Genomic DNA, 26590 nt, shown 5'->3' with positions numbered 1-26590 from the left:
TTCCCCCGCCCGGGCGGCCATGGCCATTCCCGGCATCCCCTATGAGCGACGGCTTCTCATCATGGCGGACCCTAGAGATAAGGCGCTTCAGGACTACCGCAAGAAACTGCTGGAGCACAAAGAGATTGACGGCCGTCTCAAGGAGTGTGAGTGCACCTTTCTTTCCACGTAATCTCGTACCTGGACCCGCTTCTGTCTCTGCCGAAGCGGAGGCCTTTTGCCGAGTTCGGCAACCGAGTCCCGGGGATGAGAAGGCCTCAGTCCAGGGACAAGGCGCTTTGTCATTCCGCCCAGTACTTGGGAAGCCGAGCCTTTTCGGGCGTGGAAATGATCTAGTCTGGTCCAGGTGACATACAGAACATCCCCAGTTCTGAGATAAAAGTGGAAAATGACCCGACAAAGAGTGGGGAAGAAGTTGGTCAGAGATGTTTCCCAGGTTGAAGTGCAAGGAGTGCAGTATTGGTGGAGCCCCGGAACCCGGAGCGCGGAAAAGACTTGAGTCAAAGAAGCTCAAGCAAGAGATGAGATTCTAGGGGGATTGGCTTGTTAGTGGAGTAGAAAACCGAACATGGGGTTTAAGGGATAAGGCGTATCAGTCAGAGTAGCCCTTTTCATCTTTACTCGTGTTTTGAATTGTACTGCATTAATTACACGTTTCCCTTACCTCCTGAACTAAATAAAAGAGTTGCATTTTTTTCTTAATGCACCGTCACCGACGTAATAAATGAAAACCTTAACCATACTTCTGTGGAGCTTTATTTAGGTTAAAAAGCCAGAGGGTAACAGTGCATGTAAATAGATGAAGTGAGGAGGGTCTAACTCTTATTCGGATTTGTAATCTCAGATTCGGAAATGTCAGAAGGTCAATATCTGTTAAGAATGTTACCTAAAATGTGCTCAAAGAAGTAAGTATTGCCGATCAAGAAAATAAAAATACGTGCTTTCTCTGTAATATTTCGTTTTGAAACATGTCATCTACAAACAGCATTGTTACTTTTGTGTGGTTTGATTCAGTGGATATAAAATATATGTAAAGTGAAACAGACAAAAATTAAGATTTGGTGGCTTAAACTCGCGAAGATTACTTAATTCAAAATGTTCAAATTATATTATTTCAGTAAGGGAACAATTAAAAGAACTTACCAAGCAGTATGAAAAGTCTGAAAATGATCTGAAGGCTCTACAAAGTGTTGGGCAGGTAGGTAATGGAGTTCGGGATGTAGAGGGTGATGGTGATTTATTTTTTTAAGCTCTTGGCAAAAAATAATGCTCTCTTTTTTCTTTATTAGATTGTGGGTGAAGTACTTAAGCAGTTAACTGAAGAAAAATGTAAGTGTATTAGATTGTTAGTAAAGAGAAAAAGAGCAGGGTTACCTCCTTTCTGTCACCAGCTTTGAATGCTTATTGCTTAAATGATTATAATGAAGGTGGATGATATTCTTGCATAGACTGAGTTTTCTTTCAACTCTTGTCTTTTGGAGAACAGAAATAAAACTCAACGTGCCATCAATGTGGATATATTTAGTTTTTACTTTCTATGTTTCAATTTGTTTTTTCATTTCTTTCTTCCCCTTTAGTCATTGTTAAAGCTACAAATGGACCGAGATATGTTGTGGGTTGTCGTCGACAGGTAACATTTTATATTTGTATAGTGCTTCATAATTGACAAAAGTGCTTTGAGATAAGTTATTTAATTTTCCAGGTAGGCAAGTTAGAAATTATGCCCATAACTCCCGAAGGTGGCTTGTTCAGATATAGCTAATTATTAGCAAAGCCTAAACTCAAACCATGGGAGAAGGCAATGGCACCCCACTCCAGTACCCTTGCCTGGAAAATCCCATGGATGGGGGAGCCTGGTAGGCTGGGGTCCATGGGATCGCTAAGAGTCAGACATGACTGAGCGACTTCACTTTCACTTTTCACTTTCACGCATTGGAGAAGGAAATGGCAACCCACTCCAGTATTCTTGCCTGGAGAATCCCAGGGACGGGGGAGCCTGGTGGGCTGCTGTCTTGGGGTCGCACAGTCAGACATGACTGAGCAACTTCACTTTCATGCACTGGAGAAGGAAATGGCAGCCCATTCCATTGTTCTTGCCTGGAGGATTCCAGGGACGGGAGAGCCTGGTGGGCTGCCGTCTTGGGGTCGCACAGAGTCGGACACGACTGAAGCAACTTAGCAGCAGCAGCAAACTCAAACCATGGATTTGACTCCTGATGAAAGCTCAGCCGTGTCCGACTGTTTGCAACCCCATGGACTATACTGGCTATGGAATTCTCCAGGCCAGAATACTGGAGTAGGTAGCCTTTCCTTTCTCCAGGGGATCTTCCCAACCCAGGGATTGAACCCAGGTGTTCCGCATTGCAGGCGGATTCTTACCAGCTGAACTGTCCTGGTAGTCTACTTTTCTGCTTGATTGCATTAGCTCAGTCAACTCTACACACAGAGAAATCAAAGAATCTTAGAACTGAAAAATAATTCAGATTATTTTATTTTAATGTCTCTTTTTGAAGAAGACTTAAAAGTATTAAACCTTATAAATTGCATTTTAAACATTCAGAAATATTACTTATCAACTTTACTATAGGTTGAATTGATTTTGTGTGAATTGGTTTAGATTAGAATAAGCAAATGGCAACCCACTCCAGTGTTCTTGCCTGGAGAATCCCAGGGACCTCGGAGCTTGGTGGGCTGCCATCTATGGGGTCACACAGAGTCCGACACGACTGAAGTGACTTAGCAGCAGCAGAATAAGCAAATTGAGATAACTCCAAGTTTTATTTTGCAGTCAAAAACTGACAAATAGATTTGAATTATTTAGTAACCACTGAAGCCAATTTATGTACTACTCTATTCTTTAGGAAATGCCTTTAGCAGATTTTTAAAAACTCATTGGAAGAGCTTTCTCTGAGTATTTGTTATATCAGGTTCAGGTTTTAAAACATTGACCCGACATGACTATAGAATGGAATTTTACCCAGGGACAAGGTTCAGTCTTAAGATTTTGCTTACATATAAGTGGGATGATATTTTCTAAATCAAAATTTTAGATGCCTAATCCTATAAAGAATATTTATGTCCCTTTCAGGACCCTTTGGATGCCAGAAGTTGGCATTTACAGATATTTCATGATTATATGAGGGCAATAGAGCATTTGAATGCTGAAAAATATTAGAAAGGCCAGAGTATATATTGCCTATAGATATAAATGAAATAACTTCTTATTGATCTCTGTTTAAGCTCTTGTTTCAAGTACAGTAGTCCCTCATCCGTGGGGGATATGTTCCAAGACTCCCAGTGGATGCCTGCAACCTAGGCATGTAACCAAACCTATATGTGCTGTATTTTTTCCTATATATACATACTTATTATGATAAAGTTTCCATTTATAAATAAGGGAGGGGGAACTACTGTATCTGGGAAATACTTTTAGTTTAATCCATTATATTAAACCTAGTATTTAGCTTGCTCCCACTTCAAGTTGCTCTATCTTATCCAACTCTTCGCAACTCTGTGGACTGTTGCCCTCCTCTGCCCGTGAAATTTTCTAGGCAAGAAAACTGAAGTGAGGTGCCATTTCCTCCTCCAGGGGATCTTCTGACCCAGGGATTGAATCCATGTCTCCTGCATTTCTCTCCTGCACTGGCAGGCAGATTCTTTACTATTGAGCCACCAGGGAAGCCTCCCACTTCATTTTAACTGGCACTAAATCCTAAACCAAGCACTCTCTGCAAAATTCTGTGAAAAGTGTTCAGTAATTTGTGTGATTCTGAAATTGTATTAACAAGCAGTTTTCTAAACTATTGAAAAGTAACTCTTTTTGACAAACAGCCTGAGCATGATTGAATCTCTTTGGATAGATTCTATCCAGTTCTACCCAAATAAGTTACACTGCCTAAATATGCCAATAAATTATTTAGTATGATTCAACTTAACATAAAATATATTTACCGTGGTCTCTGACATGTAGCAAAGGCATAAATGAAGGTTGCTGGGATTTTTTTTATTCTTTAGAATTTTACTAAATCTCTAGAGGGAAACAGTGCATTTCTCCCTTATCTACTGTGATCATAGAGTATATTCTTCTCAAAACCATAGTTTTTAAAATAAATTTAATGGACGTACTTGTAAGATGCTTTCCTTTCTTTCTTCACAAATGTTCACTAAGGAATCTGTATATATACTTTGCTACCAGTTTCCAAAGTCAAAAGTCAGTGCCTAAATCAAAATGATGAGCAAAACTATTAAATAGTGAGCCTTTGAAAGTAAAATATTGCAGTCAGTTCCTGCTTCAAAAACAAAGTCGTTGCCTCCTCAAATTTTGTGTATTAGGGGTTTCACAGTGAGACTGCACAAAAGGGCACTTTTTTAAGAGGCAGAACTCCATGTTGTTTATAATCTAATATTAGTGTTCTCTCTGAAGGGTAAAAATGATTATTTGGCTTCTAACTATGCTCTTGTTAGACTGTTATACCCCCTTTCAAGTGTTTATGTGACACTTTCTGTTTTATAAAATTAGCTTGACAAAAGTAAGCTGAAGCCAGGAACAAGAGTTGCTTTGGATATGACTACACTAACTATCATGAGGTAGGTATCTTATACTATTTAGTTAACCTTTTATTGTCATGGAGGGAAGATTTTATCCAAAATAGATGCTTCCTGAGATCACTGAATATTTTGCCACTTTTCTGCTTTTATTAATTTCAGATTAGTTTAAACATGATTTTATAAGATCTCCTACACGTTCTTGTATAAGCAAATCATTTATACTCTTTGTAGGCTGAGACAAAATACATCTTTTAAAAGAAAAGTACACACTTTATCATTACAGATATTTGCCAAGAGAAGTGGATCCATTGGTTTACAACATGTCTCATGAGGACCCTGGGAATGTTTCTTATTCTGAGATTGGAGGGCTATCAGAACAGATTCGGGAATTAAGAGAGGTTGGTAGTGTATGCTTTGTTCTCTGAACTTACCAAGGAATAGTACTGGTTTTAAAATGCCTGAAGGCCAGAGCCTGTGGTGTCTGGGTCTCTGGAGCCTGAGCGGCAGTCGGGAGGCTGAGAGGCAGATGGCAGCGCTACCAGCTCCTCTCCCTGCCCTACCTCTGTCCTAGTGGCCACGCCCTACCTGTGTGGTGGTAGGTGGGCTGTCTGTTAAGACGCATCATGTACATTTGTATCAAAAATAAATAAGTGACCATGAAAAAGAAATACCTGAAGGAAGGGAGAGGATGTAAAATTACTTTGTCCAAATAATGTTTACTGAATACTATACAAATAGTATTTTTGCTGAGAGAAAAATAGCTCTGAAGCTCTAGCTATAAAAATTACAGGTTTTTGTAATTTGGAGATAATTTGATGTTAGAAAAATCTTACCCTTTTTTTTTTTTTTTATGACAAAGAAGGGGAAAAAAACTAAGAATAATTGACATATACTGAATATATTAAATAATGGATATAATCCAATGCTCATGCCATCTGTTAGTTTGATTATCTTGTAATTTACTTGGGTTGGAGCACATTTGGATGGTGTGTGTAATGTAGTTTTTTCCCATAACCTCGTTATACTATTATCCTTATAATAGAGTAAGTTATCTGTGTCTTACATATTTTATTTTGTTAAAACTGTTTACTGTCATTTAAGAAAAATACTGGCTTTGGATGGCTTAAATGGTGTGCTGTTGTCCATGGGGTCGTAAAGAATGGGGCACAGCTTAGCGACTGGATAACAGAAACAATTAAGTTCTTAGGTGAAGAATCAAATCAGGATTGCCTTGCTTCACAGCACAGATAGCTTCTTAACATTTCTCTTTTAAGCAGATTAAATTGTCGTATTGATTTCATCCTAATTTAGGATGGAGATACTCAGGAATGAATTTGGTTAGTCAGAAAAGCTTACATTATCTGATTTCAGCACTTTAAATTTCCTCGAACTCTTATTAAAGGTACAGATTCATAAGCTCTCTGCATGGTTTTGATGTAACGGATTAGGGGTAGAATCCACAGGAATTAGCATTGAAACAAGCATTCTGGGGGCCTTGCGTTACTGTCCAGTGGTTAAGACTCTGTACTCCCAGTGCTGGGACCCTGGGTTCCAGTCCTGGTTGGGAAACTGAAATCCTATGTGCCTCATGGTGTGGCCTAAAACGCAAAAATAAGCAAGCATTCCAGATGATTATGAAACCAAGCTTTTTTATTTTTTTTTTTTAACCATACTTGAGGAAGCACTGGCTTAAGCATAAATAAAAGCCTGTTATTTTCACTTAGTAGTTAATGAAAGGGCAGAGAGAGAACTGGTGCTTCATGAAACACTGAAATCTTTTACAGTGGTTTGCTGCATCAGCCATAGGAGCAGAATCTCTCTGTGTCTTCTCCTCTCTCTCACACACACACATACACACACACCACAGACATGCAATCCGTTTTCCATCTGCAGACAGTTGAGAATATTAATTACACACACACACCATGGACATCTGTAGACAGTTGAGAATATTAATTAAACACACACACACACAGTCCATGAACATGCAGTCCCCCTTTCCATCTGCAGACAGTTGAGAATATTAATTGCCCACAATTTTGGTATGTCTTAATCATACCTTGGAGAAGGCAATGGCACCCCACTCCAGTACTCTTGCCTGAAAAATCCCATGGACGGAGGAGCTTGGTAGGCTCACTTTCATGCATTGGAGGAGGAAATGGCAACCCACTCCAGAATTCTTGCCTGGAGAATCCCAGGGACGGGGGAGCCTGGTGGGCTGCCGTCTATGGGGTCACACAGAGTCGGACACGACTGAAGTGACTTAGCAGCAGTAGCAGCAGCAATCATACCTTAAGTGCAAAACTACTCAAAAAAGTTTCTCTCTCAAGTTACTGGTAAACAGTGGCAGACTTCATTTTCGGGGGCTCCAAAATCACTGCAAATGGTGACCACAGCCATGAAATTAAAAGACACTTGCTCCTTGGGAAAAAAGTTATGACCGACCTAGACAGCCTATTAAAAAACAGAGACATTGCTTTGCCAACAAAGGTCCATCTAGTCAAGGCTCTGGTTTTTCCAGTAGTCATGTATGGATGTGAGAGTTGGACTGTGAAGAAGGCTGAGAGCTGAAGAATTGATGCTTTTGAACTGTGGTGTTGGAGAAGACTCAAGAGTCCCTTGGACTGTAAGGAGATCCAACCAGTCCATCCTAAAGGAAATGAGTCCTGAATGTTCATTGGAAGGACTGATGTTGAAGCTGAAACTCTCAATACTTTGGCCACCTGATGTGAAGAGCTAACTCATTGGAAAAGACCCTGATGCTGGGAAAGATTAAAGGCGGGAGGAGAAGGGGATGACAGAGCATGAGATGGTCGAATGGCATCACCAACTCATTGGGCATGAGTTTGAGTAAACTCCAGGAGTTGGTGATGGACAGGGAGGCCTGGCATGCTGCAGTCCATAGGGTTGCAAAGAGTCGGACATGACTGAGCGACTGAACTGAACTAGTTACTCGGACTGAAGAGTTTAAATTGGACAGTCAAATCCTCACCTTTTTGGTCCCTCACTTTGCTTTCTTTGAATCAGTCTTAGGGCATTGAGCTGACTGTGGCTCAATAGCAAGGAGAGATAAGGGAAAGCCTTCCTCAGTGATCAATGCGAAGAAATAGAGGAAAACAACAGAATGGGAAGGACTAGAGATCTCTTCAAGAAAAATAGAGATACCAAGGAACATTTCATGCAAAGATGAGCACAGTAAAGGACAGAAATGGTATGGACCTAACAGAAGCAAAAGATACTAAGAAGAGGTGGCAAGAATACAAGAAAGAAGTATACAAAAAAGACCTTCATGACCCAGATAACCACGATGGTGTGATCACTCACTTAGAGCCAGACATCCTAGAATGCAAAGTCAAGTGGGCCTTAGGAAGCACCACTACGAACAAAGCTAGTGGAGGTGATGGAATTCCAGTTGAGCTATTTCAAATCCTAAAAGATGATGCCGTGAAAGTGCTGCACTCAATATGCCAGCAAATTTGGAAAACTCAGCAGTGGCCACAGGACTGGAAAAGGTCAGTTTTCATTCCAGTCCCAAAGAAAGGAAATGCCAAAGAATGTTCAAACTACTGCACAATTGCATTCATCTCACACACTAGTAAAATAATGCTCAAAATTTCCCAAGCCAGGCTTCAACAGTATGTGACCCAAGAACTTCCAGATGTTCAAGCTGGATTTAGAAAAGGCAGAGGAACCAGAGATCAAATTGCTAACATCCGTTGGATCATCAAGAAAGCAAGAGAGTTCCAGAAAGACATCTATTTCTGCTTTATTGGCTATGCCAAAGCCTTTGACTCTGTGGATCACAACAAACTGTAGAAAATTCTGAAAGAGATGGGAATACCAGACCACTTGACCTGCCTCCTGAGAAATCTGTATGCAGGTCAAGAAGCAACAGTTAGAACTGGACATGGAACAACAGACTGCTTCCAAATCAGGAAAGGACGTCAAGGCTGTATATTGTCACTGTGCTTATTTAACTTATATGCAGAGTGCATCATGTGAAATGCTGGGCTGGATGAAGCACAAGCTGGAATCAAGATTGCTGGGAGGAATATCAATAACCTCAGATATGCAGATGGCACCACCCTTATGGCGGAAAGTGAAGAAAAACTAAAGAGCTTCTTGAAGGAGAAAGAGCAGAGTGAAAAAGTTGGCTTAAAACTCAATATTCAGAAAACTAAGATTATGGCACCCTGTCCCATCACTTCATGGCAAATGGATGTGGAAACAGTGAGAGACTTTATTTTGGGGGGCTCCAAAATCACTGCAGATGGTGACTTCAGCCATGAAATTAAAAGACGTTTGATCCTTGAAAGAAAAGCTATGACCTACCTAAACAGCCTGTTAAAAATCAAAGACGTTACTTTACCAACAAAGGTCCGTCTGTTCAAAGCTATGGTTTTTCCAGTAGTCATGTATGGATGTGAGAGTTGGAATGTGAAGAAAGCTGAGCGCTGAAGAATTGATGCTTTTGAACTGTGGTGTTGGAGAAGACTCAAGAGTCCCTTGGACTGCAAAGAGATCCAACCAGTCCATCCTAAAGGAAATCAGTCCTGAATGTTCATTGGAAGGACTGATGTTGAAGCTGAAACTCCCAATACTTTGGCCACCTGATGTGAAGAGCTAACTCATTGGAAAAGACCCTGATGCTGGGAAAGATTGAAGGCGGGAGGAGAAGGGTATGACAAAGCATGAGTTGGTTGGATGGCATCAACAGTGCAATGGATATGAGTTTAAGAAAGCTCCAGGAGTTGGTGATGGACAGGGAAGCCTGGCATGCAGCAGTCCATGGGGTCACAAAAAGTCGGACACAACTGAGCAACTGAACTGAATTAGAACATTAAGAGCAGAACTTATGGTTTTATTAAGACTATGACAAATGGCAACCTCAGAAAATTTTAAATAACATTTCTTTCAGTGGCAATTTTATCATTATTTTTGTTGTATTCAAATGCAAAATAGTGTGGATCTTTTTGGGATTTTTTTGCTTAACTGATTTCTTGTATAATTTTTTTGTTGATGCAGAGGTTATATTCAGTGAAATTATAAATGTACAAGTGTTTAAATGTACAGCTCAAGTATGTTTTGACAGGTTATATGCCTGTGCAACCATCACTTCTGTTAAGGGTGTGGTTATTTTAACAAGTGTGTTAAATAAGTAGTACAAATTACCACATGCTTTTTTTACAAAATGAGTATTTTTATGTATTTATTTGACTGTCCTCATCTTAATTGTAGCATGCAAGATCTAATTCCCCAGCCCAGCCTTCTGCATTGGGAGTGTGGAGTCTTAGGCACTGGACCACCAGGGAAGTTCTGCCACATGCTTTTTAATTAATTTTTAAAATATTTTAAGCTCTTTAGATTTAAGAGATATCATCTGCCTGATAAAAGACCTCTAATATAAATGGTTTTGTATAGCACCGAATTCTAGATCTTTTATGAATTATGCATGTACGTAATAGCTCATATTGTACTTAAAATATTTGAAAGTATGTTAAAATGTTAACTAACTGTTTAAGAACCTGTAACTTCTTTTCCAGGTAATAGAATTACCTCTTACAAACCCAGAATTATTCCAGCGTGTAGGAATAATACCTCCAAAAGGCTGTTTGTTATATGGACCACCAGGTTGGTATTAAGCTTCATCTGTCTCAGTATGAATCAATGAATAAAACAATAAGATGGAAATATTTAATGTTGCCATTTCAGCCTTCATTCTGTTCAGAGTAAGGAAGCAACTGGAGATGTGTGTCTATAATTTTATTAGGCTTGCTTAGTCTTACGTTTCATAAGTATATATCTTAACATGTTGTGTGATTCTAGCCAGTTTTCCCATGTGGTTCACAGACCCATGGGTATCCCAGAGATACTTTCAGGGCATCTGCAAGGTCAGAACTTACTCTTGTAATACTAAGATGTCAACACAGTGAAAAAGGCAGCTAACATCTGTGTTGATGGTACAAGGCTGCTCATGATGTAGCATGAATCAGTTAAGTCAGTGGCACAAAATATTACAATAGTCATTGTCTTTGTGGCCATTCAACATGTGTAGTATGAAAAGAGGCCAGTTTCACTTTAAAATGTCCTTGATTAACTGGTAAAAATATGAACTTTTGATCCTTGAATAATGTCTTGTATTTTGTGAGGAAATGGAAAATAAAGTACTTCTGTTGCGTTCTTAATAGGGTAGATATCTCCAGGAAAACCATTTGTGCTGTTATACAGTTGCCTGCTGAATTCGCTGCTTTTCACAGAGTGCCATTTTACTTGAAAGAAAAATTTACAATTAATTATCAGACTGGTTATTGGTAACCTTGCAAATATTTTTTAAAAAATGAAGTTAGCCAATCATGTTAAACAACTGACCCCATCTGTAACCATTGATAAAATTGGAACTTTTCACATGAAAATTTTTGAAAACTTTATATCTGGTACTATGAGCTTGACAACTTTTTCAGTGTGTTAATACAGGACAGGATGAGATTGGTGATGTTATTAGCAAATGTGATTTTTTAAATATTGTATAATGGAAAATGCCAGTATTTGGAAGATTTTAATAACCCACTGAATCAGTAGTTTCCAAATAGCCAATACTTACTATTACAATATCATACCAAAGTAAAGATCCACTCAATGTGCAGTATAGACTAATGGATTTTAATATGCAAGTTTCCATCATAGTTTGTTAGTACGTAGGGTTTGGTATATTTCTAGAGTTATGTATTTGGTTGGCTTAAAATAAAATTAGAAAGGATATTTTGAATAAAATGGAAATTCTGTTCAGGACTTAGCCTCCTTTTGCAAAATTTACTATTCAAAGGATTACATTCTTAAAAGCTTTTGAAAATTTATCTTATTTTCCCTCAAATTTATATTACTTTTCAAAAATTACTTCTTTTTTTATTCCCAGGTACAGGAAAAACACTCTTGGCACGAGCTGTGGCTAGCCAGCTGGATTGCAATTTCTTAAAGGTAAAGGGAAGATTCTTTGTGTAGTTGTTGAAATTAAATTTGAATTGTCTTATGTTTACCTTAATGTTTTTCCTTTAATCAGGTTGTATCTAGTTCTATAGTAGACAAGTACATTGGTGAAAGTGCTCGTTTGATCAGAGAAATGTTTAATTATGCCAGGGACCATCAGCCATGCATCATTTTTATGGATGAAATAGATGCTATTGGTAAGAATAACAGTTTTTAAAATTTATTTTAAACTTTACTTGAAAGTGTTAGGAAAACTTTTTTTAATCTAAAAGAAAATTTTCCATCTCTTTTCACCTCTAATTGCAACTTCTGTGAAGTAGCAAGATGAATGTTACTGTTTTTTGATTCTTAAAGTTTAACCAATCTTAATAAATAAACTTTAACATTGAGAAAATGAGAAACATACCAAAATCAATTCTATCAGTATAATTTTTGTTAATTAATTTTCATCTTAATACTTTAAACCCTAGAACTATCATTTTCATATTGTTTTCTTAAATGATGCTTAAAGAGGAAGAGTAACACATAAGTTTCCATATCATTATTTCAGGTGGTCGCCGGTTTTCTGAGGGTACTTCAGCTGATAGAGAGATTCAGAGAACTTTAATGGAGGTAATATTTGGTAAAAGTGGTTTAGAAGAAAATCAGTATTTATAAAATGAATAAGTATACATTGGATATTTGAAAGTCAAAATATGTACAATGGTTTAAATGAAGAATGCACTTACATATGAACTTAGAAAATATTGCCAGGAATGAGCACTTTTCTGTGGCACAGTCTCTAGTAAGAAAATGAGTCCTAGAAAACAATAGGGATATCCACAGATTTTCATTTGATTTATTGCTGGCTGTACTGTTCTGTTTTTTGAGCAGACTGGCCATTTAATATTTAAATTGTATATTGTATTTATGTTGTGAATGTGATCTTGTATTAGTTTTATAAAGATATTTTACAAGTGGCAAATATATTAAAACTGATAACAGTAAATGAGTTGTGATTATGTCTTAGGCTATTCTGAAAATTACTAATACTTTGCTCTATTGTTGACAACGAAAGAAAGCTAAAATTGTTTTGATTATTGAAGATGGATGCTGGGATATTGAAATGTTTATTAAAGCTTTTTCCCACTTTTAAGTTCTGTGAAAGTGATGGCAAGATTTTAAACACATTTTCCAACTTCTGTAAATAGATAGGTAGCATAGGTAATACATTGTCAGTTTGTGTCTTAGTGGGGATATTGGAAAACTGTTTTTTATAAATGTTTCTGGTCTGCTCAGAATATACACAGTAGTTCAAAATTAGTTGTAGAGTCTTTTAGAAGCCTTAAATTGAATTATTTTTAAAGCAACACATGCTAGTTTTATTCATGTAGCTGATATGTTATTAGCTAACATTTTGGGAATGTTAGACATGTTGACATGAAGAAATAGACATATTGTTAGATTAGCTTTGTTTTAAAGATGTTATTGAATGCAGTTTTTTCCAGCATTTACTCAAGAAGACTTTAGAAATCGAAGGAAATATATTAGGTGTCTCAGTATTTCTATGTATAATAGAATTATTTGAAAAGATATTTAATGGATTTATTATCAGATTTGTAGAAAATCATTGTGTCCAGTTATACTAATGTAAATTTTATATCTGGCATACCATAAGCACTTGAAACATTAGTTATTATTTTTACTTTAAAATTAATTCTATCAAAAAATTCGAACATTGGAAATCAGAGCCACATAGTTTAGTTTCATAATTTTTGATTAGATGGATGCCTTCAGATTTATTAGACCTAGTCTGAAAGCTGTAGAAAGGTGTATAGTTAAATAATCTATCTTGGAACTTTTAGCATGAAAGATATATCCCTTTATGTAAGAAAAAAATATTCCATCAAATGATCATTCTGTACCTCATATATCTATCTGTAAGCAATACATTTCATGGCTTTAGGCATATAAAAGTTCTGTCTTGAGTTTTTTAATGGTTGGGATATTTTATAAAATGTATCTTTGATTTATATTCACAAATACATTCTTAGCTACTGAATCAAATGGATGGATTTGATACTCTGCATAGAGTTAAAATGATCATGGCTACTAACAGACCAGATACACTGGATCCTGCTTTGCTTCGTCCAGGCAGATTAGATAGAAAAATACGTGAGTTAAATTTCTTTGCCTGTTGTCCATTTCTCTTCGTCTATGTCTATTCTCTATCCCAAACCTCCTCCTCACCCCCTACTCTATTTAACAAAGAAAAAACCTGACTGTAATAGAATTTTTTATAATTTTCTGATTTTCAGATATTGATTTACCAAACGAACAAGCAAGGTTAGATATATTGAAAATCCATGCAGGTCCCATTACAAAGCATGGTGAAATAGGTAAGGAAATAACTTATTTTTTATATATTCACATTTCGTAACCGTGAAGCAAAATACTACTGGATATTACCGATAGTCTACCAAATTGAGTTTTAGATTCAGGAAACACGGTGGTCTTGAATTCAGCTAATAGTTATTGAGCATCTGCTCTATGCTGAGTTGTTCTAAGTGCCTAGGATATAGCAATGAACAAAACAGACACGTTCCTGCCATCATATGACTTGTCAGGAGAGACAGGTGAAGTGAGTAAAATATTCAGTTGACTCTTGAGCAACGTGGGATTGAACTGTGTGGATCGGCTTATATGGGGATCTTTTTCTCTAGCAAATGCTGTAGTACTACCTGACTGGCTTTGGTTGAATAAACAGATGCAGAATCATGGATATGGAAGGCTGACTATAAGTCATGCACAGATTTTCGATTATGCAGAGAGCTAATGCGTATACCCTTTGTGTTCTTCAGAGTCAGCAGTCTAGTATGTTCAGTTCAGTTCAGTTGATCAGTCATGTCTGACTCCTTGCGAGCCCATGGACTGTAGCACACCAGGCTTCCCTGTCTATCACCAACTCCTGGAGCTTACTCAAACTCATGTCCATCAAGTCAGTGAAGCCATCTAAGCATCTCATCCTCTGTCATCCCCTTCTCCTCCCGCCTTCAATTTTTCCCAGCATCAGGGTCTTTTCCAATGAGTCAGTTCTTCGCATAAGGAGGCCAAAGTATTGGAGTGTCAGCTTTAGCTTCAGTCCTTCAAATGAATATTCAGGACTGATTTCCTTTAGGATAGACTGGTTGGATCTCCGTGCAGTCCAAGGGACTCTCGAGTCTTCTCCAACACCACAGTTGAAAAGCATCAATTCTTCGGCACTCAGCTTTCTTTATAGTCCAACTCTCACATCCATACATGACTACTGGAAAAATCATAGCCTTGACTAGACGGACCTTTGTTGGTAAAGTAATGTCTCTGCTTTTTAACAGGCTGTTTAGGCTGGTCATAGCTTTTCTTCCAAGGAGCAAGTGTCTTAATTTCATGGCTGCAGTCGCCATCTGCAGTGATTTTGGAGCCCAAAAAAATAAAGTCTGTCACTGTTTCCACTGTTCGCACATCCATTTGCCATGAAGTGATGGGACTGGATGCCATAATTTTACTTTTCTGATTGTTGAGTTTTAAGCCAACGTTTTCACTCTGCTCTTTCACTTTCATCAAGAGGCTCTTTAGTTTTTCTTTGCTTTCTGCCATAAGGGTGGTGCCATCTGCATATCTGAGGTTATTGATATTTCTCCCAGCAGTCTTGATTCCAGCTTGTGCTTCATCCAGCCCAGCATTTCACATGATGCACTCTGCATATAAGTTAAATAAGCACAGTGACAATATACAGCCTTGACGTCCTTTCCTGATTTGGAAGCAGTCTGTTGTTCCATGTCCAGTTCTAACTGTTGCTTCTTGACCTGCATACAGATTTCTCAGGAGGCAGGTCAAGTGGTCTGGTATTCCCATCTCTTTCAGAATTTTCTACAGTTTGTTGTGATCCACAGAGTCAAAGGCTTTGGCATAGCCAATAAAGCAGAAGTAGATGTCTTTCTGGAACTCTCTTGCTTTCTTGATGATCCAGCGGATGTTAGCAATTTGACCTCTGGTTCTTCTGCCTTTTCTAAATCCAGCTTGAACATCTGGAAGTTCTTGGGTCACATACTGTTGAAGCCTGGCTTGGGAAATTTTGAGCATTATTTTACTAGTGTGTGAGATGAATGCAATTGTGCAGTAGTTTGAACATTCTTTGGCATTTCCTTTCTTTGGGACTGGAATGAAAACTGATCTTTTCCAGTCCTGTGGTCACTGCTGAGTTTTCCAAATTTGCTGGCACATTGAGTGCAGCACTTTCACAGCATCATCTTTTAGGATTTGAAATAGCTCAACTGGAATTCCATCACCTCCACTAGCTTTGTTCATAGTGATGCTTTCTAAGGCCCACTTGACTTTGCATTCTAGGATGTCTGGCTCTAAGTGAGTGATCACACCATCGTGGTTATCTGGGTCATGAAGGTCTTTTTTGTATAGTTCTTCTGTGTATTCTTGCCTCCTCCTCTTAGTATCTTTTGCTTCTGTTAGTTCCATACCATTTCTGTCCTTTATTGTGCTCATCTTTGCATGAAAATCTTCTCTTGGTATCTAATTTTCTTGAAGAGATCTCTAGTATTTCTGATTGTATTGTTTTCCTCTATTTCTTTGCATTGATCACTGAAGAAGCCTTTCTTACCTCTCCTTGCTTTTCTTTGGAACTCTGGATTCAAATGGGTGTATCTTTCCTTTTCTCCTTTGCCTTTAGCTTTTCTTCTTTTCTCAGCTATTTGTAAGGCCTTCTGAGACAACCATTTTGCCTTTTTGCATTTCTTTATCTTGGGGATGGTCCTGATCTCTGCCTCCTGTACAATGTCACGAACCTCCGTCCATAGTTCTTCAGGTACTCTATCAGATATAATCCCTTAAATCTATTTGTCACTTCCACTGTATATTTGTAAGGGATTTGATTTAGATCATACCTGAATGGCCTGGTGTTTTTCTCTACTTTCTTCAATTTAAGTCTGAATTTGGCAATAAGCAGTTCATGACCTGGGCCACAGTCAGCTCCTGGTCTTGTTTTTGCCGACTGTATAGAGCTTCTCCATCTTTTGCTGCAAAGAATATAATCAATCTGATTTTGGTATTGACCATCTGGTGATGTCCATGTGTAAAGTCTTCTCTTGTGTTTTTGAAAGAGGGTGTTTTCTAAGACCAGTGTTTTCTCTTGGCAAAACTCTGTTAGCCTTTGACCTGCTTCATTTTGTACTCCAAAGCCAAATTGGCCTATTATTCCAGGTATCTCTTGACTTCCTACTTTTGCTTTTCAGTCCCCTAAAATGAAAAGGACATCTTTTTTGATGTTAGTTCTAGAAGGTCTTGTAGGTCTTCATAGAACCGGTCAACTTCAGCTTCTTCAGCAGCATTGGTCGGGGCAGAGACTTGAATTACTGTGATAAAAGAGATCATTCTGTCGTCTTTGAGATTGCACCCAAGTACTGCATTTTGCACTTTTTGGTTGACCATGAGGGCTACTCCATTTCTTCTAAGGGATTCCTGCCCACAGCAGTAGATATAATGGTCATCTGAGTTAAATTCACCCATTCCAGTCCATTTTAGATCACTGATTCCTAAAATGTTGATATTCACTTTTGCCATCTCCTGTTTGACCACTTCCAATTTGCCTTGATTCGTAGACCTAACATTCCAGGTTCCTATGCAGTATTGCTCTTTACACTTTCAGACTTGACTTCCATCATCAATCACATCCACAACAGGGTGTGTTGTTTTTGTTTTGGCTCCGTCTCTTCATTCTTTCTGGAGTTATTTCTCCACTGATCTCCAGTAGCATATTGGGTACCTACCGACCTGGGGAGTTCATCTTTCAGTGTCCTATCCTTTTGCCTTTTCATACTGTTCATGGGGTTCCCTTCTCCAGTGGACCATGTTTTGTCAGAACTCTCCACCATGACCCGTCCATCTTAGGTGGCCGGTACACTCATGTGTCAAAGTTCTTTGATTTAGACAAGGCTGTGGTCCAGATCAGTTTGATTAGTTTTCTGTGATTGTGGTTTTCATTCTGTTGCGCTCTGCTGGATAAGGACAAAGGCTTATGGAAACTTCCTGATGGCAGAGACTGACTGAGGGGGAAACTGGTTCTTGTTCTGATGGGTGGAACAAGCCCTGGGACAATGCTCAGTAAATCTTTAATCCAATTTTCTGTTGATGGGCTGTGTTCCCTCCCTGCTGGCTGGCCACACTATGGTGGAGGTAATGAAGGTGGTGGTGACCTCCTTCAAAAGGTCCTGTGCACGCTCTGCTGCACTCAGTGTCCCCGACCCCACAGCAGCCACCGCTGACCCATGCCTCTGCCAGAGACTCCTGGACACTCGTGGGCAAGTCTGGGGCAGTTTCTTGTTGGGTCACTGCTCCTTTGTCCTGGGTCCTGGTGCGCACAAGGTTTTGTTTGTGCCCTCCAAGAGTCTGTTTCCCCAGTTGTGTGTAAGTTCTGGCAGCTTTATAGTGGGGTTAATGGTGACCTCCTCCAAGAAGGCTTATGCCATACCCAGATATGCTGCACTCAGAGCCCCTGTCTCTGTGGCAGGCCACTGCTGACCTGTACCTCCACAGGAGACGCACAGACACTGTTCTGGCTCAATCTCTGTGGGGTCTCTGGGTCCTGGTGCACACAAGGTATGTTTGAGCCCTCCAAGCGTCTCTGGTTGTATGCGATTTGATTCTAAACGCAGTTTTGCCCCTCCTACCGTCTTGCTGGGGCTTCTCCTTTGCCCTTGGACGTGGGATGTCTTTTTGGTGGAAACCAGCATTCTCCTGTCAACAGTTGTTCAGCAGTGAGTTGTAATTTTGGAGTTCTTGGAGAAGATGAGCGTACGTCCTTCTACTCTGCCATCTTGACTTGCCTAATAAATAGTTACTGGATGATGATAAGTAGTATGGAGAAAAATAAAGCAAGAAAAGGGGAATAGGTAATGTCAGGAGCAGGTATGAACATGTATACAGTTTTGAATGGAGGTAGGGAGGGGGAAGCATAGGGAAGGCCTTACCAAAGTGATTTTTAAGTAGTGACCTAGAAGAATATTTGGGGAAAGATCATGCAGAAGGATCATCAAGTAAGAAGACCTTGAAGTAGATGCATTCCTGGGCCAGCATTGAGATCAGAGTGTCTGTGGCAGAGTCAGTGGGACAGTAGCAAGTGAAGTGGGCTTCCCTGGTGGCTCAGCAGTAAGAATCTGCCTACTATGCAGGAGAGGTGGGTTTGATCCCTGGGTTTGCGGAGATTCCCCTGGAGAAGGGCATGGCAACGCACTCCAGTGTTCTTGCCTGGGAAATCCCATGGACAGAGGAGCCTGGGGGGCTACAGTCCTTAGGGTTGCAAAGAGTTAGACACAACTGAAGTGACTTTGCAGCAGCAGCAAGTGAAATAAATCATAGAAGTAATGGGAATCAGGTTGTGTAAAGCCTTACTGAGGCCACTGAGTAGGAACTCTGGCTTTTGTTTTTAGTGGTATGGATACCATTGGAGGATTGTGAGCAGAGGAATAAAATGACCTTTTTATTGTTTAACCTTCTGTTGCAGAAAATTAGAAATACATAAAAGTAGAGATGAGTATAATCTTATCAAGTATTAATTCCCCAGCTTCAGTAATTAACTCTTGGCCAATCTTGTTTCATCTGTAATCTCTTCTACCTCTTAATTTCCCTTTGGCTTTTTAAATTCCAGGCATTATATCATTTGTAAATTTTTCAAATTTCACTTACCTTAATTAAGATCATTCTGGCTACAACTAGAGGGACAAGGATATAAACAAGAGGATCAATAACGTTATTTCAGTAATGCAGGCAAAAGATGATGGTGGCTTGGTTTAAGGAGGCAGCAGCATCTTTTGTACTAATGTGATTCTGGACATATTTTTAAGATAGAGGTCATAGGACTTGCTAATGAATCAGATGTAGAGTGTGAGCTAAAGAGAAGAACCAGGAATGACATAGGTTTTTGATTCATGCAACTGGACAAATGGAATTGCCATCAATTAAATTTGAGGTAAGACGGGAAAGATTAAGTTTTAGAGGGAGAATGAAGAATTTTATTCTGGCAGTATTTAATCTGAGATGCCAGTTAGATAGCCAAATAAAGATGTTGATTAGTAATTCTTGGTGCATCAGTAGTTCATTGGAGAGGTCTGTGCTGGAGCCAGAAATATGGGTAATGTCAGCATAAAAATGGTTCTAAGGAAGTGACCATGGATAGAGAAGGGTTTTAAAAACTGAGCTAATTGCAGCATTAAGAAGTTGAGAGGAAAAACCATCAAAGGAGACTGAGAAAGGATAGTCACAGAGGTAGGAATTAACCAGGAGCTGGTGGTATCCTGGAAGATAAATGAAGAAATTATTTTAAGGAGGGACTAATTTCCTGTCAAAAGCTGACAGTGGGCCTGATAAGAAGAGTTCTGAGATTGATTTACTAGGTGAGGATCATTGGTGATCTCAAGAAAAGAAATTGGAGTGAGAGCCTTATGCAGATGGATGTCAGAGAGATGAGGACATGAGGCATTGAGTTTAGACACTTCTTTTAGGACTTCTTTAGCAAAGGGGAGAAGACACGGAGGTGCAGCAGAAATGGAGAATAGGAACTGGGGGAGTTTTCTTTAAGATGGAGGAATTTACAACACTTTTTTTTTTTTTTTTTTTGCTGATGATAATGATCTAGGAGAGAGAGATAAGTGAAGACTAATTGATGAATTGTCTATGTGATTTCAAATAGAGATTCACATATTCTAGATTGCCTGACAAGGATGTCTTATCACAGATTTTCACATTGTAGTAGCCTTTGTTGCCTCTTTTCTTCCTATCCTTCATCAAGTCTATAATTGCTTACCCTAATCAGCAGCTCTTCAAGTCTCATATGGACAGAAAGGTCATGTAGCTATTACTGATATCATAGATCTCACCACTTGTAACTTTCACAGAAACCAGAAAATGTAGCCAATAGTCATGCTAGCATTTAAAATTGTGTGTGGTAAAATGATGTCTGATGACTTATTTTTGGTGTAGTTTGTATTTATTTTAATGATTCAATTCCATTGTGGTTACAGTTGGTTTTGAATGTTCTGAATTTGTTCAAATTAGATACTTGGTTACAGTTTTAGAGTCATAACTTGACAGATACGTGAAGTTCACATGTGTTTAATTGTGTCTCTGTGTACAAACAGGTTAAGATGCTTTCAGATCTTGATTGTTTCTTGGTTTTAGAGTTTTACAAGTACATTTATTTCTGCTTGGTGCTGGTTTACTTAACAGAAGTATTGCTTTTAGTTGTTGATATTGTGGAATATTGACACAGATGTTGCCTAGCTGACTTATTTCAAAGCAAGCTCTTAAGTTAAATTTTCTATATGGTCATAAATCAAGTAAAGGTCTACTGTAACTATTTTTTTTTACAACTAATTTCCAGTATTTTTCTTAAACAGATTATGAAGCAATTGTGAAGCTTTCAGATGGCTTTAATGGAGCAGACCTAAGAAACGTTTGTACTGAAGCAGGTAAGGCTTTAAAGTACAGTTTTTACTCTTGATTTTGATTTGTTTAATTTACTAAAAATGTGCTTGTGTTTGTCTAGATGCAGAGCCTGGACTTTGCAAGGTTTTGAGTGCTTGTTATTTTCTGGGAATTGATTCCAAGAAGTAGGAGAGAACAGGGCAAGTGAGATGCGAAGAGGGAAGGCTGTTACAAGGGTACATCGCTAAAGTAACTGTTGTAGGCAGGAGGTGTTTGATTCTGATGAAGCTTCAGAGAAACATACAGAATTCTTTCCAGGATTGTCTGGCTGAAATATGGGAGACCAGAGCATTTATTTACCAGCTCTTATCCTCTATTCCTCCATGGGATGAGATCCCCTTGGGAAGGTTAACTTCTTGGCACTTAGAGATGCCTCTGGGTAGGGTATGGAAAAACATGCATGTGATAGCATGCTGTCCCCCTGGAGTAAGTCTGAGACCGTTCAGAACTGCCACGCCTGCAGAAACTCAGCCGGGCCAGCACTGGGGGTCACTCCATCCACTGCGAAATGGTTGACAGGCCTTCTGACACTGGTCAGCCAGTAGTTCAGTTTCAAAGCTGGATTTATGAGTTTTGTGTTCATGCAGTTTGTGGAAATGTAGTAGTTTTTTAGTATGATTTTCTCTGTGAATTGTGTGATTTTTATTTCTGGTACCAAGTGGCTTTAAAACCCTATAGAGTCACTTAGATTTGTCCTCCACACAAAATTTTTAATTAAAATTAATATCTACAGTATATTTTAGACTTTCATAGGTTGCATATGAACAGTTTTTAAGTATTACAATATGTGATTTCCTCTTGTTTTCATTTTACCTTTAGCCTTATTTTTACATTTCTTGTAAATTCACCAGTGTTTAAAGAGGCTGCTCAGACATGCTTCTCCATAGGAGTATCTTCGGGTATACTGTGAATTAGTATCTAGATCAAAATCTGCAGGTCCAGAAACTCTGAGTAGAAGTCACAGTTAATCATGCTCACAAAGACTTACTAATAAGCCAAAATATTGAGGTAAACTCAGTAACCTACACTAAAAGCAAACTAAAAGTGAAGTCGCTCAGTCATGTCAGACTCTTTGGAACCCCATGGACTCTAGCCTACCAGGCTCCTCCGTCTATGGAATTTTCCAGGCCAGAGTACTAGAGTGGGTTGCCATTTCCTTCTCCAGGGTATCTTCCCAACACAGGGATCGAACCTGAGTCTCCCACATTGCAGGCAGATACTTTACCAACTGAGCCACCAGGGAAGCCCACAACTTAAATTATGATTCATTCTCCTTTCAGAATCTACATTGGACCAAATTATTGGAAGATTATTTTGGTGAAACTGAAATCTAAACAAAAGCAGTATCATAATCTTAAAAGCTGATACCATTAAGTTATATTCTTTCCCCCACATTTTTTAAAGTTTATTTTTAGCTGTTTCCCAATAAAGAACTGTAACTTGTGTGTGGATTAAAATTTAAGCTTTTTATGCTTCTCATATGGAGACAAACTGAATTTCTTTGGTTTTCTTTTTATTCAGCTTCAAATTTTTTTTGTTAACATATCTTTCTGTGAGTTAAAATATATTTAATTCAATTATAGTTGTCTTTTTCCATTCAGATCCTGAGATTATCTTTCTTTTTGAGAATGTATCTCAGATTCACTCATTCACTAAAAATTATTTGGAAACAGTAATATGCACAGGGTTTGGAAAAATAGCTTGCCTAATTAAATTACAGCCTTCTAAACAGGTTTTAAAACTTCACTATTAAAAAAACTAGTCATTTCCATTCACCTAATTTCTGAGGATAGCACAGAATAACTATTGCCAAGATTTCTTATATAGAAATCTTAAAAGGGAAGACAGGAAACAACCCTTGAAATTTTCTATTGCAATCCAGTCATTTAATGTTAGTGAAAATTCAGTATAAGCAGATTCTCAGTGAAAATAGTAGTAGGATTCATTTATTTAGTAGATTATTTTACCAGTTTTAACTTATTATGAAATTAGGTTTGTCTAAAAATCTGGGACCTACATCTATGACACAATTAACGTTTTTTAAAAACACATACAAACCTTTACCTCCTTGTCAAGTAGTATTTGACAAGTAACGTGTCAAAATTTGAAAGCAAAAATTGAATTGTGGTATTTGAATTGTGAAAGTCATATTATCAATTTGTACATGAAAAAGGTAAATTTTCTTATATGAATATGCCATTGGCTTTTGTTAAAGCCCACTATTGACTTTAATTCTTATTCTCTAAGTTTTTGATTATTAACAAGGAAAAGATATCAAAATTACTGGAGTTGTTTTGTGTTTTCCCAAACCATAGATGGGAGAAGGCAATGGCAACCCACTCCAGTACTCTTGCCTGGAAAATCCCATGGACAGAGGAGCCTGGTAGGCTGCAGTCCACGGGGTCACAAAGAGTCGGACACGACTGAGCTACTTCCCTTTTACTTTTCACTTTCATGCATTGGAGAAGGAAATGGCAACCCACTCCAGTGTTCTTGCCTAGAGAATCCCAGGGATAGAGGAGCCTGGTGGGCTGCCGTCTTTGGGGTCGCACAGTCGGACACAACCGACTCGACTTAGTAGCAGCAGCAAACCATACATGTGCTTCCTCCTTCCAGGGGATTGCTGCATGTAGAGTTAGGAAAGAGCTGCCTAAAATGTGTATGTATGTATTGTTGATACTTGGGTTTTGTTCACTGGCTGACTGGTGACTCAGACGGTAAAGCATCTGTCTGCAATGCAGGAGACCTGGGTTCTATCCCTGGGTTGGGAAGATCCCCTGAAGAAGGAAATGGCACCCCACTCCAGTACTCTTGCCTGGAGAATCCCATGGACGGAGGAGCCTGGTAGGCTACAGTCCATGGGGTTGCAAAGAGTCGGACACGACTGAGTGACTTCTCTTTTACTTTCACTTTTGTTTTTTCAAGATGCCATTGGATACAGGGACTATGTGAGCTGGAGTTAAGTATCCAGATAATTTTCTCATTGTTTCCTAATTTTTGGTTTGGAAAATAATGCTCACTATAGCTATGGAAATTAGTTGAACAATGATAGTGGTTTTTAACAAATTGGAACTGCTTGCTGAGAAGTAGTACCTCTGGGTTCCTTCACATTTATTCCATAGAATAATATTACATTATTTACTTTTCTTTTAAAGGTTTTTAAATTGAGATATAGGTTTAATTGATATATAAACTAAATTGACATTTAGTCTCATGTGTACAACATAATGATTATTTGTATATATTATGAATGACCACCACAGAAAGTCTAGTTAACATTCTGTCATCACACATAGAAAAATATTTTTCTTGTGATCTACTGTTAGCAACTTTCAAATATAAAATGCAGTGTTAATAAGTATAGTTACCATGCTGTACATCTCCAGGACTTACTTTTTTAAGTGGAAGTTTGTACCTTTTGACCACCTTCACCCATTTCACTTACCCTTCTTCGTTATTTTATAATAAATAATCACATATTAAATATAGCTTCATTATTTTACAATAAATAATCACATATTAAATATAGCAGTCATGTTGTTTTATTCTCCACAGGTATGTTTGCAATTCGTGCTGATCATGATTTTGTAGTACAGGAAGACTTCATGAAAGCAGTCAGGAAAGTGGCTGATTCTAAGAAGCTAGAGTCTAAATTGGACTACAAACCTGTTTAATTTACTGTAAGGTTTTTGATGGCTGCATGACATCTACTGGCTTAATTTTAAAAAAGTTAAGGAAAATAATGTATTGGCAATGATCTCATTAATAGCATATGAATAAAAATGTGTATGAATAACATTGTAAAAATTAGTAATTCAGTAATTCTGCTTTTAAGAAGTACAGAGGAAATTTGTATGTTTGTTAATGTTGCATTTATTGCAGCAGAAGTCAGAAGAGTATGTTGAAGCTTTTTGTATTTGCTGTGTGAGTATTTTGTAAAACCTTGAAAATGGTTTGACATAGTAGTACCAGGGAGCATTTCTTATGACTTATTTTATATCACTTGTTTTCCTCATCCTAAAAAGTTTAATAAAATCTGTTTAATTTAGTTCTCCTACAAATATTCTTGTCTTTTATAAGACTACATTTACAATGGTCTATTAGGTTCTTTAGTAAGTATAATAAACTAATAACCAAGATGAAGTTGTATTTAGATTGTAGATTTTTGAACTTTAAAACAGTACCTACACTCAGTGTTCAAGACCATTTTATTACATGTAACATAGGTGTGTATGTGTGTGTGAGAGAGAGAGAGTCTATATCTGTATATCCCTCCTTCCAGAAAGTATTTATTTCTTTGCCTACTATGATTAGGCTGTATGATAGTTGATTGATATCGTACATGCACATCCATACCTTTTTTTTAAGATTATGATTAAAAGTAATGTTTGCTATTAAATGTGACTTGGTTTTCTTGATTTTTGTAAGATGATAATTTCCTTTTGAGGAGGTTTGTACACTCTTCTCAGAAAAATTTACACATAGGTACACACAATTTTGCATATATTAAAACTTACAAGATGTATTATTTCCCAAGCTCACCCATGGACTCCATAGGTATCTATGGATACCAGGCTCAGAGTGTCTGATGTAGGGGATGTTGATGTCAGAAGTGTTTAAAACAAAAGTTCTGTTACCTATACACAATTCTTTCTCATATTATGTGGCAATTAAAGCTTTAACAAATTACAATAGGAAATCATCATTGGGCATCAATTAAGATTATGTTATTAAAGGTGCAGTTAAAAAAAAGAAACTGTCTTCAGTTTAGTAAACACTGAAGAAGTGAGTATGACTCAGGTAAGTATAAAATCATTCTTCTAATAAAAAACTTGCTAGCAGAGTAATATGTACCTTTTTATAACTAAAAGAGAACTGTTTATAGATAGTGATAAAGAAAATGGAGCCCTCAAACTAGCCATTTAATACTCAAAATTAAACAGTTCTATTTCTCTATATATTTAGCGTGTTTCATAAATATGACTATAAAAAGTAATAGGATGTCAGGTTTCGGTCAAATATCAATGTGCTCTTTTTTATTCTTTCCATTGTAATTCGCAGTTCAGTTATTGAATGATTTTCTCACTTTTTTACTTTAGTGGGGGGGGGTGGAGTTTTTAAAAGAGTAAGTTTGGTGTACAAATCTTGAATGTTTTAAGTGTGGGTTCTTCCACTAATTTTCTTAATTTTCATCTGTTTAAAAAACAAAAAAGATACCATTATCTCCCTAGGCCCAGAGAAAGTGTTATATACCTGAACTTTATAAACAATATAGTATTAACTGATTCAAACTCCTTTTAAAAAGATATCGAAAGCCATGTAGTTTATAGTTTACTAAAACGTTGAAGTCTAATCTTAAAATTAAAGAGACCTTCAGTATTATGTACAAATTAGTGAGCTATCAATTTTTCTTAAGATTTTTTCTTGATATTTTCCAATTGTCGTATTCCCAAGTATTGTTAAAAGTACACCGTTTCGATTTGCTTAAAAGTGATAGTGTTTCATTCTCTGTGTAGCATTACATAATTTTCAGGTGAACTCTTCATTA

General features: G+C 37.9%; 1 protein-coding gene across 1 annotated transcript; it reads left to right on the top strand.

Moving 5' to 3' along the window:
* Nucleotides 1-25090, top strand: PSMC6 (proteasome 26S subunit, ATPase 6). Its single transcript, XM_070377276.1, has 14 exons — nt 1-146; nt 1119-1198; nt 1290-1329; nt 1578-1630; nt 4520-4587; nt 4832-4946; nt 10092-10179; nt 11462-11523; nt 11606-11729; nt 12083-12144; nt 13566-13686; nt 13830-13910; nt 20955-21026; nt 24598-25090. The coding sequence occupies exons 1-14, from the start codon at nt 20-22 to the stop codon at nt 24714-24716; spliced, it is 1212 nt and encodes a 403-aa protein (XP_070233377.1). The 5' UTR covers nt 1-19; the 3' UTR covers nt 24717-25090.
* The last annotated feature ends 1500 nt before the right edge of the window (nt 25091-26590 follow it).

The sequence above is a fragment of the Bos mutus genome, chromosome 10, assembly GCF_027580195.1.
Source record: "Bos mutus isolate GX-2022 chromosome 10, NWIPB_WYAK_1.1, whole genome shotgun sequence".
In the NCBI taxonomy this organism is placed as follows: Eukaryota; Metazoa; Chordata; class Mammalia; order Artiodactyla; family Bovidae; genus Bos; species Bos mutus.
Note: the sequence above shows the minus strand (reverse complement) of the source record. Positions and strands in the feature narration are given on the sequence as shown.

Excerpts from the sequence above, each read along its gene's own strand:
- PSMC6 (XM_070377276.1), top strand. The coding sequence starts at position 20 with ATGGCCATTCCCGGCATCCCCTATGAGCGACGGCTTCTCATCATGGCG. Across the intron at positions 1,330-1,577 it reads GCAGTTAACTGAAGAAAAAT|TCATTGTTAAAGCTACAAAT; the intron begins GTAAGTGTATTA and ends CTTCCCCTTTAG. Across the intron at positions 12,145-13,565 it reads TTCAGAGAACTTTAATGGAG|CTACTGAATCAAATGGATGG; the intron begins GTAATATTTGGT and ends ATACATTCTTAG.